The sequence below is a fragment of the Sinohyriopsis cumingii genome, chromosome 2 (assembly GCF_028554795.1).
Source record: "Sinohyriopsis cumingii isolate HCF-2022 chromosome 2, ASM2855479v2, whole genome shotgun sequence".
Taxonomy (NCBI): domain Eukaryota; kingdom Metazoa; phylum Mollusca; class Bivalvia; order Unionida; family Unionidae; genus Sinohyriopsis; species Sinohyriopsis cumingii.
The window spans coordinates 69072956-69088466 of record NC_142962.1 but is presented as its reverse complement, the minus strand read 5'-3'; the positions used below and the strand labels follow the sequence as shown (position 1 = coordinate 69088466).

The window sequence follows — 15511 nt, the reverse complement described above, 5'->3', positions numbered from 1 at the left end:
TCAAATCATTTATAAAAGTTTCAGAATAATATTACAGTCCAAATAATGAGCACTTTCTACTTCCACTGAACAGTCCAACAAATGTATTTCCTCTCAAATAATATAAATGTACAATATAAAACATGTCTGTGGACTTATGACAGGAACACAATAAGTGTGAATGACTCCAAAATCAGAATGAAACTGCTTAATTCTCTCTTTATATAAAATGTATATTGCAATTGTATTTCACAATAGACCGCATATGACAGAATTCACTATTTATTTAGCATTGCTTTGGCCTATTCATGTGACCTAGCCCAACCAATAGGTAGTTGCAGAATTCTTCTATAAATGTCAAAACTGCAGCAGCCACTGAGAAATTAGGCCATAGGCACCATTTAAGTCTTATTATTAAGCTTAATCATTGTCAACAAATTCATAAACATCTATTTATAGATATTATATAATAGTATGATTATAAAAGATTCAAGCCACATATGCAAAATGAGTAAAAGATATTCTGTACAAATTACAGCCATGAATAAAAATTATAAAAATAAGATAAAATCATGTACCAGGATTTACAGAATAACATAGATAAACTGGTACATAACAATGAAGTACAAAACTCAGAAATATGTTACCTTTGAAAAAGCCCCCCCACCACAAGAAATCTGGCTATTAATCATGTACTTGCATGTAAAGCACCACAAAATGGGTCACAGTAATAATCAATTATAAAATGTATTCTCGATTAACAATAATATACAAGGGGCTTATCTGTGAATATTATCATATACCACAGCTGGTTCCTAGAATCAATGTCTGGGTATGGTGATTAAAAAGTCAGAATGTAACAGGATAAATGACACTGAAATGTAACATAATAACAACTGTACATATTTGTGGACTATTCATCCATTTATAATGTACAACACAAATCAAAATCTGCCATCATGCAGCATACCAATTTACCAGATATATGCTGAACAGAACAGCATGGTCCATGATCTGTTGGTGCATTCAATTACATGATGACAGATCTAGGTCTATGATTTCATAATTGGGTATGCATTATACACCATCAAATTCAGTATATTATACAGGTTAATTGCAAATGATGAGTAGATGTGATGCTGATACAAAATCTTTATAATTACCCAAGATGTTGCAGCTGTTCATTTTAACTACACTCTGAACACTTTAACATGCTGAGGAAATGGGATCAAAAGACACAATGTGCATATTTTTGAGGGGGAGGGGTATAAATTTATAGATTTTAAATTAATCAATGAATATAGTGAACAAAATATTGCTTCCTGCATGTAAAGACAACAGCAAATCCTGGGTAAAAAAACAACATACATTCAGAAATTCATGCATGGGTGACAGGAAACATGGATCAACAGTATTGACATTATTATAACTTGCTACAAAGTGTTGAAACTTTTGGCAAAATTCATTAAATAATTTGCTGTACTGATATACCTTCAACAGAGGAATATACATTTAAAAGACACCGCCTCCCTAACTGCATTTTCTTATACTGCTGAGAGTTTCCAAATTATCTTACACCTGTGTGATGATTCACTATGACTAGACAAGGAATATCTTGACAGAATATTCACCAGCTAGACAACTGTAATGAAAGTATTCTGTGTCAAGCCTTTTAGGTTCTTGGTGTGAATGGCAAGATATAAGAATATGATTTTGTGAAACTGCCAGCTTTTAATTTAATTAGCAGGGACTCAAATAACAGCTGAATTCATGTTGTGAAATCTGGTGTTCTTCACTTGGATCTGAACTCAGATGGCAGTCAGGCAAACACATCACTTGTCTAAAAGTGATTTAAATCATTCAGATGGGCAGAATCACCCTTCTCCCCCACCACACAAAGCTTTGTCACTGATCTTAACTAGGACCTGGTAAAATTACAAACCACAAATAAAAAAGCCCCAACAAAATATAACCCTGTATTGCTAATGTATTGGGGGGAGCAATTTTTTTGACCATGTAAATCTGAATCATATGCTAAAAATGTCAGTCATAATATTTTACAAAAATGACTTATTTCAAACAATACACTTTAAGCAGTTTGATGGGTATTTCTATTAAATACAATGTGTTTTAAAAACAACTGATGCAAAGGATATGGAATGGACATGGTGTTTAGATACATTTCAGTCCAAATAATTGAAATTTTGGTTAAATGCCTATAAAGATCCAAACTTTATAAGGATCACGCCATCTTAAACAGATCACTTTCATAAATCTGATCTCTGCAACAACCAGCAAATGTAAAGAAAAGGGTAGTGGAGGACAATTTGTCAGTAGTTATATATACTATAGCATTTGCACACTCTACCATTTGTTAATACCCCCTCAGGTTTTAAAATCAAAATGCATTAAGGATATAAAAAATGCACAAACTTTTAAACAGATCACTTTCATAAATCTGATCTCTGCAACAACCAGCAAATGTAAAGAAAAGGGTAGTGGAGGACAATTTGTCAGTAGTTATATATACTATAGCATTTGCACACTCTACCATTTGTTAATACCCCCTCAGGTTTTAAAATCAAAATGCATTAAGGATATAAAAAATGCACAAACTTTTCATTTCATTCATCAATTTATTATTTCTAACCCGATTGTTGCCAGGCGGTCCTTAACACTGTAAACTTACTTATGTTTCAAACTAATCAGAAACTCTCAATGTAACAAGCAAACAGACTGCTCATTGTCCTTTTCTTGTATCCAGATAACTCTATTTCATTTTCAGTTGTCTGAGTCCAATATTTGCAATGTTTAGTTTTAATATTTCTTAAACAAACTGAACAAATAAACAGGAGGAATTCTAATGTAAACATGTGATCAAGAGATGTAACTCCAAAATTTACAGGACTATTGAGGTTATCAAAGACAGTGAACTACATAATATCTCTTGCTTTAAAACAGAGACCCGCCCATGCAAATATGGCAACCGTATTACTAAAAAACTCCCGTTTGATTTGAAACACCAACAAGCTGACAGAGTTTGGTAGGCCTACACAATGACAACTGGTTATAAATTATCAATTGATGAATGAAATGAATAAGTTTTTTTGCATTTTTTAAAATATTGTTGATGCCGTATTGTTTATAAATTGGCGGTGACGGTGGTGGGGTCAACTGGGGAAGTATGCGAATACTATGACAATGACAATTTTATACCTGTCCAATACACTGGCTTACACTTGCGATTTGCAACATCTACTTCATACAAGCCACCTTTCACAAGGATTACATCAATGTCTTCTTTTTCTGGTTCTGATGGGCTTACAGAATCCTTAACTCGGTAACGACACTCTATCCGCAATGAGTCGTACCCGATAAACGGTGTCCATTTCTTGTCACCTTCGTTTTTAAAGAACCACCTGATTTCTTCAGGCTGTAGATGGTCTACGAATTCTTTCCTTGGAAACAAATGCTTCCTTGTCACAGGTGGGGTAGATCTAGATTCGCTAGTAATGGAGGCTGTATCACTGTCAATTTCCTCAAAAGAATCTGACCCTCCCAAAGAATCGACGGAGGGGTATATCCTATCGCCCAAAGGCGACGATCTCGAAACTGGACTTTCAGGTCGGGAAAAGGTCCTAAACATCCCATCCCCAGGTGCACCAAATTCTCCCATCATATTTCTAGACTGGGAATACTATTAGTGAAACACTTCACGTATCAACATGATAAACACTCAGTGCAGTAATACCACTGTACACGTAATTGTCATCTGCTCTGTCGTGTTTATATTGATCTCAGTTTGAACTTTAACCTTCTTGACAGATACCGGTGTAATCGGAATGTTTCATGGCTTTTCTATGACAATCTCACACTGCAATATCGCCGCTAAGGTAGCCCTCTACAGTTTCGAACTTTGCTTAATTGTTAAATTTTTAAACAAAACTAATTTACAGTTTTCCTCACTTTTTATTCTGGCTATTTATAAACGACATTATATAAATGAGCTTTATCAAAAATACTTAATTTACTTCATTTTGGTGTATGATTCATGGGTGTAATTTGGGTTATATGCTATGCAGATTGGCCTTACTTCGGATACATATTTCTGAATAAATGCTAGCTTAGCTTGGTTGTTTACAGTTTCTGGGACTCAGATGGTTAAACAAAATAAGTATTTTACTTTTTTTAAATAAAGAAAACAACACAAAACAAAACACACGAAACTTGTTAAAATTTTTATATTTTGGTAATTCATTCCTTGTAATTTCGTGAGTTTTGTTGCCTACATAGCCAAAATTCATCTTCCCTATTTTTACTGCTAAAGTTTTTCTATTTGACCAATTCAGGTTGATTTCTCGTGCAAACAGGAACAATTGTTTTGGTCAGCTGTGTGATTAAACCATATATAATTTCCACAGGTACAATATGTAATGCATTTCAGCCACAGTATATGCCACAGTACTGAAACTACTCTTCTAAAAGTAGTTAATGACATTCTCTCTGTTTTGGATAGCGGAAAGATTACAGTCTTCACCCTCCTTGATTTGTCTGCAGCATTTGACACAATAGACCATGATATATTACTTAACAGTCTCCAGCACGTATTTGGCATTCATGATACAGCCATACTGTGGTTCAAGTCATACTTGGTCAACAGGACACAAATTGTGTCTGCAAATGGAATACACTCCAGCTCAGTTGATCTATGTTGTGGTGTTCCACAGGGGTCTATTCTTGGACCTGTTGTCTTCATTCTATACACTCAGCCGCTCTCAAGTGTCATAGATCATCATCCAGTGTCTCACCAATTGTACGCTGATGACACCCAAATATACAAATCTAGCCACCCAACTGAAGTTGATGCTACCATCCAAGGTGTAGAGAGGTGCATTTCTGAGGCCATTCTGATTACAGTACAAAGTCTTTCTCATTCATATCCTTTACCTCAAACAATAAATATCAGCAACACCAACATTAAATTCACACAATCAGTATGAAACCTAGGTGTTACTCTGGACAGTACTATCACATTACACCATCATGTCATGAACATATGCAAGACTGCATATCTTGAGCTGAGATGCATCAGCTCCATTCGCAAATATCTTTCAGTTGATGCCACTAAAACACTGGTGTGTTCATTATTACTTTCAAGACTGGACTATTGTAACTCAATTCTGTCTGGTTCATCTCAATATCTACTCCAGAAACTTCAAAAAGTTCAAAACACAGCTGCTCGGATCATACTTAGAGTATCATAGTCAGAACAGACCTCCCCGCTGCGCTGTACCCTACACTGGATATCCATTCAATCCAGAATCAAACACAAAATTTTTTCTCTGTGCTACTTTTCACTAACGGACTCCAGCCAAACATACATATCCGACCTCACCCATGTGTACACACCAGCAAGATACTTACGCTCCTCTTCTGACAATCGTATACTCATTATTCCCACAATGAAAACGAAGTCATATGGACAACGTTCTTTTGCATACCAGGGCCCAGCAACGTGGAATGAATTGCCCACTGAACTTAGACACAAAGACACAGTGATCACATTCAAGAGTGCTCTTAAATCTCACTTATTTCGACTGCAAGCCCAAACTTAAAGACCTAATGTTTCCTACCTTAAATATTTCAGCGTGTTTTTTATGTTTTCTAATTCAATGGTGTTTGTTTTTTGTAATCATATCATTATATATGGTTTTTTTTATTACAGGTATTGTCTAATGTTGTAGAGCGCTCATATCTTCTAAAGATTATTCGCTATACAAAGTCCTCATTATTATTATTATTATTATTATTATTATTATTATTATTATTATTATTATGATTATTATTATATGAAAATAGCAAGGAGATGTGCCAACATTCTCGCCATTGTGCCTGTCGAAAATGCAAACAACTTCACTTGTAACTTTGTCACTCTCTGGAATACGTAATATCTATAGAGCGCCACCTACGCAAGTGGTTTTGAGAAACATCCGAACTTTTTGGTCTTGTTTCTGAATCCTATGTTGCTAACGAATAAGAAAGTACCATTGTCTCGCACGATTCTCTTGTTGGTTTGTGGAGCATCATGACAGGCCATTGTACCAGGGAAACCACTCTGGACTTGGGTCACAATTATTACTAAAGTAGTTCCAGTCCATTTTTAAAGCATTATTTTCCTCTTACATGTTGGTCGTGATACAAGAGTTAGATTTAAGCATTCTTGGCCTTGATTTAATGGTAATTGTGCATGCTTTAGAATTTGAGCGTTGTTGTGTGGTTGTTCATGGGGAATGACAGACCAGATGTATCAGATGTACCAGATGAGATTTTGGGTCAAGTTATGATGCAGGTCAAAGGTTAAATATATTACTATTTCGCAGCGATAAAATAATTTGATGTTGTTTTTTTTATCTATCATAAATAATAGAAGAAATCGAATTACATATTGAATTCAACAGTTTGCATCGTGCTGATATAAATATTGTATGTATTTAACACGAAATAACAATGTCAGAAACTTGAGATAATGCCTATTTGATTACATGTCTGGACTTTATAAAAATGTGGCCAAAGTTGGTTTTGTTGGATAACAACATTTAATATAATATAAATGTTGATTTGTTGATTACAACATCAAAAGAAGATATAAAAAATACTTTGGAAAAGATGCAGATTTACATATTACTTTCGATGATATCTGTCACGGAATTGTATAATTCCCTTTATTTATTAAATACATGTACTCAGGTTTCATTTTTTTGTGTACAACGATACCCGAGAGTGATTAATGTATACTGTACAATATTTAAAATCAGTGAATTCGGTTCATCATATGCCGCACGCGCTAAGTACTTTCGATGGGAAAAACCGATATTCATCAAGCGCACAGACGATTTTGGGATACATAGTAGGTTTATAAATGCCTCACCGTAGGACGAAATCGTTACATTACGGAACGTCTTGTCAGTGAGCAGTCTACTTAAGGACTTGAACATCTTCAGCTGTAGTGGTATGTGTGTTATTTATTAATTTCTTATATATACTATAAGTTATAACTATTGTACTACAACGTTTATTTTTGTATATTTTCTATGTAGCTCCGGCTTGTGTAGTATAATGCAAATATTTGTTATTCTTGTATGTGACTTAACAGTAGATCTATATTAGCAATTTTTATTAAGGAACGTTTAGTACCATATGATTCTTATCGGACATAATTAGGTTCGCTTCTGAACCTGTTTATTGCTTTGTAATGTTGTGCCGATAATGTAATTTGTGTAGTATACCGTATATAACGTCATTACGTGTTATCGTATATGCCCGTGTCATTCTTAGTACACGGTGTTAGATTTATTTTCCGACTGATCAGAGTCGACGGGGTACCAGCTGTAGAGCTGACCACAGAAGTTGACCATAGCAGCCGTAGAGCTGATTGATCAGTATGTTGCTGGTTGAGTAGCAGGTGACCGGGCGTTGCTGACCAATTGGTGGGCGCTGATTACTTGATTGACACAGGAATTTAATGGTGGTCGGTGACTACCTGTAATGCTGACTGCTTGATTGACCAATGTGAGTAAAGTGCCTCATTTCACTGCTTGAGAGAATACATCATTTTACTGTGGGTCAAGTACATCATTTTTACTATTTGAGTAAAACGCATCATTCTTTTAGTCGTGTGAAATTACCGTCAATCATCAACCTTTGTCCTTATACTGTGTAAGGTCATTTACTTGTATTCACATTTTATGTTACATTATTACGTTCGTGCGGATTGTGTTATTTTGTCCAATGTTTGGATCTTATACACGCACGTATTAATCATAATTCTTTTTCCTTTCAAGTCATTCATCAATAAACGTCGTATTTTGTATCGCCATCAAATGTGTTCTGTTATAAATCAGAAATCCAACCCGGTTATCTTGTTACAATATCAATATGATAATACCGAGATAAATATCATTAACCATGAAATTAAGATGATTAAAACACTGCAGTATGGGAAAAGAATAAATTATGTGACTGATATCGGTGGATACACGACTTTGCATTTGGCCTTTCCGTCACAGCTTGACGATCTCGTTAACTTTGAAAGGTCGTATTAGAATGAGTCAACAAAAAGCGGGGACCGAATATATGAAGAATATCTTTTAATAAAGGCACATGGTCGTTCAGTATATGAAGTAGCTGTTTTAGGATTCGAAAATACAAATGGTCAAATTTGTTAACAATCATTCATACGATTGAAAGAAATTAAGAAATGTTGCAAATTGTAGAAGAGTTCATGTTTCAGACGATGGTCCCTTTAACTAATTGATAGCAACAAAAAGAAAATCAAGCATATAATTTAGTTTTCTTGATTCCATTTTAAATGATCGACAAAGAACAGTATTTAAAGCAGTTTTCATTTGATACTGATAGTCGAGCTGCTTATGCAAATATCAGTCAATTGTGGGAACAATTTACACGGGACAAAAAAATGAACTGAAGTACAAAAAAATAACGAAACAGTATACCTGTACATTACACATGCAAGCAAGAAAAATGGTTGCATATGGGGTGTTTGTGTTTATGATAGCCACGTGGATAACCAGTGGCAGTCGGACAATGCTGATATGTAGTCAAATGAAAGCACATTTTGACAGTTATAGATCTCTCCTCAATATACGCTTATATTGGGGAAGCAAAGATGAAAAAGTGAGATGGCATAGTGAAGCTTTGAAATAGTCCCAGGGAAAACCAGAAAAGATAAATTTGGGCGAAGGAAAATAGTTTTACAACAGGAAAGTCAGTGGTTCGCTGGAAAGGAAAGTGACTACTTTTCAACATACTAAGACAAAACAGTATCTGTAGTGGAGAGGTAAAATAGAACTGAAGAATGGAATGTGGAAATATTTCATTTTGATTGAAACCATAAAATGGCTTGACGTTTTACCAAAGCTAACTGAGTAATACAATAGCATTCATCAAAGATCAAAGGTAACTCCTGTTGAATCAAACACAGAGGAAAAGAGATCAAAAGTATGGATACACTTATCCAATTATCCTCAACAGATACATTTATGCAATCATCTGGCAACATAATGGATTTGAAACACGTACATTTAAAACTGGTGAAATGGTGAGAATTTCGAAATACAAAACAATGACAAATGTTACTTTATTAATCTTACCGACGAAATATTTAAAATCAGGCAAGTGCATTGAAATGATTCAGCAGTTTACTAACTGGAATAAGCAAAGAGAAATTATACATAAGACATGTTTTACAAACCAGGATGGATTTCTTTTGATGCGACATGCACAATGTCATATACAAAGATTAACAGAGTAAAAAGAAAACAGAACGAACAAATAAACGGTAAAATGAAATGTACACTCTAAACGGAACGGATGTGATTAATCATTGACAGCCACGAACCAGCTGAAAACATTGTGCTGTTAAATCACTCGTGTGCCAGAAACACACATCTTCGTCTGATATAAATAAAGCACATTGCAAACAGAGCAGTATTGAAAGCATGAACACTTTGTCTTACCATATAGTGAGTTTGAAGAACATGGAAAACAAAGGGTGCAATTTAAAAAAACGAAGGACTTTAAACTGTATCACATGAGAAATACCAAAATATTAGCAAAAGAAATTTCATCCAATAAACATCACAGGTTAATAACAAAATGCTGCAAAATAAAAAGCTGCAATATACATAATTTCACAACGGAGTAATAAATAGCAGAGATGATATATCAAAAGAGATTACAAAATTTGAAAGTGATTAAAAATGTATAAAAAGCTAAAACAAAACCCAAATGCAACGTTACAGAATACATGCTCGAACTGTAAATTTTGAACAAGACACATGGTAATGATTTTACTGAAATTATATGGAAATAATTTAACATCTAGCAAAACTAAACGTCAGGCCTTTCGCTTTGCAGTCGAATGCTTTACACATAAACGGTGTGGCCTCCGTAACTGTATTCGTAAAACCTGTACACTAATATACAAGCATACAATATTTGGTGTTCACTTTGCTCTTTTTACTCGGCTTCACTAATCGTCCTGGTATCGTTATTCTTGCACTGTTTAAAGTTGTTTAAATTTGTCCATGTAATCGTTTATATATTTACTACAATTGGGCGAAAAGAGCGAGCAGTTATATTGAATTTTCAATGTGATCCAGCGCGTTAATTCCTACATTATTTAAAGGCGTGTGAGATTGGAGAGGATTCAGACGTAGGATATTAAAATACATTAATTAGATGCTTGCAATTTTAATTTCGTTCGAGGTCTGTAATTTTTCTATCATGTGATGAAAACCTCTTTAACTTCTCTAAAATCGTGTAAGATATTAACAATTAAAGAGTCATCAATTTTTTATTTAGAAGCTTCTCAGGGTAACTTGTCTTTTTCACTGTGATATAAAAGCAGTGAGTATTCTGCATCCTCCTCTCTTCCTACTTGGTCATTTTATTATTATTATTATTATTATTATTATTAATGCTCTTCTTCTTTTTGCTCTTATTGTTGCCATTATTATGAAGTTTAATAATTTAATATTATTTCTTACTGATGTGGCAATTAATAATAATAATAATAATACTAATACTAATAATAATTTTATTCATCATGATGATGATGATTTGCTAAACATTTCATGTGAATTAATGTCGTGTTTGAATCCTTGTCGATCAGTCAAGAATCTTACCTTCACTTTCATCTTGGAAATATTAGGTCTGCCTCGATTATTTTTTACTTTGTTCTCGTACGTTTAACTGTTCTGCGGGTATGACTGCATCATACGTACATTGCTGACACTTAAACGTGATTAACAAAAAATATCTGCGTGTAATTTGTTATTAATATTTATTAGAGTAAATTGATTTCTCTCCTTGGATTTTTTCAACTATAATTCTTAATTTATATCTGTTGAGCTTAAAAACAAGATTTCGATACAACTAACTAGTAATATGATCAATTAGATTAGTTTGTTTGCATGTATGCGTAAATGTTTTGTATGTATGTGTTAAAGTGTGTATATTTATTCATATGCACGTATGTATATGTCTGTATAACGATGATTTATGTAATGTAATGCTCGTTTGTTTGTATGTTGACGTGAATACATGAATTTATATTTGTTGTTTTTGTTACGTTCTTTGTTATTTTATTATTTACAGTCCCTGAAATATGAGCTAACGTTTCTTATAATATATACATTCAATATATTTTTCCGTTTTCTAATTTTTTCCGACGCGTTATTGCCCTATACTGTAAGAACATTTTTTTATTTTTATAAAAAAATATTATTTTATGTTTTTAGAGACAACCATAATACATCCTATATAAGCTCGGATGCATGAACGGTATCAATAAATTTGGTGGCGCCCTACAGTTTTGTATTTTGCATTGGCTAGAATTTTAAAGAAAAATAATATTCCCGACTTTCCTCACTGGTTATATTGGCTATTAGAAAAGACCTTGTATATCTTAGATATAATTCAAAGAACCTTTCATTCCCTTTATTTTGGTGTAAGATTGATGGGTGTAATATGGCCTTACTCCAGCTGTGCATCTTTTAAAAATGTGCTAGCTCCACTTGGTAATTTTCACTTCCTGAACTTCAGAGGTAAATTGTATAAAAAAGAGCAGATACCTTTGTTAACATTATATATATTTGGTAATTAATTCATTACACTTTCAGAAACTGGTATTGTCGAGTCAGGCAAAATTCATTTACCCTATTTTAATAGTGTACTTTAGACTAATTAAGGCTGAATTTTTTAGTATAAGGGAGCAGTCAATTTCGTTAGCAGTATGCTTGGATCATGTACAGTTTCCAAAAGTAGAATATCCGAAGAAATTTCAGCATTACATTAAATTGGCGTAGAGTTATGCCTACTTTCTCTCCCTTGTGCATGTTTTAAATGCAATCAACTTCACGTTGCATATGTCACTCTCTGAAAAGCACATACCAACTGGTGAGCGCCCCCTTTACAGATTAGATGCAGCTTATATTCGTATAAATTAAAACAAAAGTCATACTGTTTTTGAAATTCTATCTTCAAAGGATAGTAATATGTCACCAATAACAGAAATAGACGAAAAATATTGCAGAGAGCGAAACAACTAACAAAGCAGGCATTTTTTGTCTGGATTATTTATATTCGAAACTAATTAGCCCAACTTCCGGTCGAAACTTAAAGGCTTTAAAAAAAAACACCAAACACGCGAAACCGACATCACCAAGGGCCTTTATACATGTGCGTATTATTGCTTATACTTGTCAATACTTTTATTCGGCATATTTTTTCTCTGACTGTCTAGATACATAGTTCCTAATCAGTTTGTTATTTAAAGAATATGATAACTTTTAGCTGATCAGAAAGCAATACATGGTTTAATATAAAACTGCGAAATAGTTCGGTTTGCTGGCACAAGTACAAAATCTTTGTATTGGAGCTTACACTGATCGTGATAATATTTGTTGCAGATAGCACAACGGAGATTGTATTGGTTTTGGAATATTTTAGCAACATTTTCTATAATATCAGTAAAGAATGTATTGAAGACATTAGCGGTAAATTTTGAATCGCAAAAACGTTTTCTATATGTTGTTATGCTGGTATTAACGCGTTATTACCATGAGAAAACGTGCCCAAAGAAGTTTCACTATATTTACTTTTTCATTTTTTTATATCATATTTCATCATTAATCAGCGTGTAGCGCGGTTTTCACGGTGAATGATTTTAATTTCCGATCCATGCGACGGCCAAAGTTACAGTTATTCCGAGGTGACCTCTAAAATGGGGGTGGGGGCGTTAGATGAGAAGTTGTTGTTGTTGTTGTTGTTGTGGGGTTTAACGCCATTTTTCAGCACAATAGGCTATGCATGGCGGCCAGTATTAATGGTGGAGGAAGAACCCGGAAAACCCCGGAAAGAACCACCGACCCACGAGAAGCTACTGGCAAGCTTTCTCACATGCCCACATTGGCTGAATCTTAGACTCGATCCGCCGCAGACAGAGGTGAGATGACAGTGATCCGTAACGAAGAGCGCTTTAGACCACTCGGCCACTCGGGGCCCGTAGATGAGAAGTACAGTGACCATTGGCAGTACAATATCTAAATAAACAAAGGGAATAAAATCAAATTTGATAACAAAATTTCAACAGTAACTTCATAAATTTAATTAATTAATTAATGGTTGAGTTATGAGGTCATTTTTCATCCATAGTATATAGATTTGCACATCACAAGCACATGGTCAGTTAAAGTTGGAAACGGAGATAACAAGATTTAAGATGTATTTCTTTATAATAAATGTTTTTAACATTTAACAATTCAGTTATTGACCGCTCCGGTGGCCTAGTGGTTAGAACATCCGCCTCGGATGCAGGAGGTCGTGGGTTCGATCCCTGGTCCAGTCATACCAAAGACTTACAAAAATGGTACTAATAGCTGCCTCGCTTGGCGCTCAGCATTAAGAGGTTAGTGTTAGGACTTGTCGGCCTGGTTTCAGGATAATGTGACTGGGTGGGACATGATGCTACATGTCTGCAGCATGATGCCTCAGTACTAGACATCACTATAAACTGTCACACTGCAGACATCGTAGCAATGACTGATTTTTTTTTTTAAAGCTACGTTAAAAATCCAAATCACACACACCCAATTCAGTTATTGACAGGATAAATATCTTGAGCAAACTGTTAAATCAATAATCAGTGAATTTGACATAATTGTTATACTAAGGAAGTTTTTTTCTTCTTCATGAATCACAATATTTGAATTCTTGGTCCAGCTCAGAATCCTTCATGATGCCAGGAAGTATTTTTTAAGTTTATTTAAATATTTTGATAGTCATTTGGTTTTCACTATATTGATGATTTTCATAAATACTAAGGCGATGGTTGTATTATTTTATTTATTTTTATCTAATCCTGGAGATTTGAAGAGTTCTTGAATAATATAGTACAGTGATGTTTTGTACATACAGTAGTTTTATTTTTACCCAGGGTTAAGAAAAACACTTGTACATAACAACTGACTGCTAAATTTTATATGTTGCTGGGATATGCAGTCTGATTAAAGTCAAGATCATAACAGGGAAATTACAGGAACTGATAAAGTTATACTCTTTTGACCTTTAGAATTCCCCATCCACTTACTTTCACTAACCTCTCAGGTAAAGTGTTACTTTTTGTGTAATGGAAAGATAGTGTTAATATATGTTTGGAATGACGTTTTCCACATTCAGAAATATGAAAGCTGTGATTTGGTTGGTTAATTAGAAATCAACAGACCAAGACCTATTGTACCTAAGTAACGACTGGCTGTACTTACTATAAGTAGATCTCAATTTTAGTTTTAATTTAATCTTATTTAATTGAATTGATTGCTTTGATATATAGATACTGTAAGTACTAATACTGATTAACTATTTCTTTTCTTTTTTGATAGGCACATGCGATGATAGAATTCCCAGCTAGAAGAACTACAAACATCTACAAAAATGTGGCCTATCATTATCGGATTTTTGCGAACCTATGCAGTTTATATAACATGGCCTGTGGCTGCAGTTGTAGGATTTATTGGCTATAATACTGTTGAGCAATTTCGAAATGATACTCCATGGAGAGAGAAAAGTGTAGCAGAAGAAAGAGATGAGAGAAAATTGAAGGAACTTGAAAATATCAAGGATGTTACAAAATATACACCTCTAAAATTAAAGAATGATATTCCAAAAACAGTATTAGGAAGAAACGATATGCCAAAAAGTTAAAAGAAAGACACATCCCTAGATTGTATGCAGAAGTTTGAGATCATAGCTTTCTTTAAATGCATAATGGATATAGCATAGATCATCTGCATGTGTTTATTTATATCCATACATTAACAATTTTCCCCATACTACTAAACTGATGTTGCCACAGTTTATTGTATATATGCTGTAAATCATTCTCTTAAGGTTTTTGTTATTTCTTTCTCCAGATTGGTGTGAATGATATTTGTAAATGTATCTTTTTTTAAATGAACTCTACATCATCACCACACAAATGTTCACTTGAAATCACAGATGACATATTCTTTAATAAAATTATGGGCAGATTACATGTAACAGAAGAATTTTGTACTTTTTTATCTCCTTGCCAGTGAAACAGGGAGGGTATATAGTACTTTGCCTATTTATTTGTTTGTTACATCATATGTCTTGAACCCTATTTCAAGATAGATCTCAAAGAAGAGTAACTTGGCTATACAAAACCAGGCCACTGTGACTTATTTTTAATGCTCAAATGACTTTTGTATTTTTAGGCACTCTTTTGTTAAGAATTTGATATATTCAACCCTATTTTGCATACACTAATAAAAACTGGTATGTAAATGTATACTAGAGAAACTGACTATACTATTTTAAGCTAACTGTCCATTACACCTTCTTGGACCCTATTTCATCAATGCATATGAAAATTACTATGTGGATACATCTAAACAGGTGTAATTCAACCATACCAAAACTGTACCACTTT

The 15511-nt window shown here is 33.9% G+C and overlaps 1 protein-coding gene and 1 long non-coding RNA gene across 3 annotated transcripts in view; one reads left to right on the top strand and one right to left on the bottom strand.

Annotated features, from left to right (window-relative positions):
• Window positions 1-3780, bottom strand: part of LOC149805107 (phospholipase DDHD1-like) — a 66080-nt gene extending 62300 nt beyond the window's left edge. For both annotated transcript variants that reach the window (XR_016417606.1, XM_089947415.1), the window contains exon 1: window positions 3196-3780. Coding sequence is in view for 1 of the 2 variants with exons in the window: in XM_089947415.1 (XP_089803541.1) it covers window positions 3196-3658 (463 nt within the window). In the remaining variant the exon portion in view is untranslated. The remainder of the gene's footprint in view (window positions 1-3195) is intronic.
• A 6779-nt stretch (window positions 3781-10559) lies between these two features.
• Window positions 10560-15107, top strand: LOC149805106 (uncharacterized). The gene is made up of 2 exons (XR_016417605.1): window positions 10560-12240; window positions 14442-15107. It is a non-coding gene; the product is annotated as an uncharacterized LOC149805106 (long non-coding RNA).
• Window positions 15108-15511: the final 404 nt, after the last annotated feature.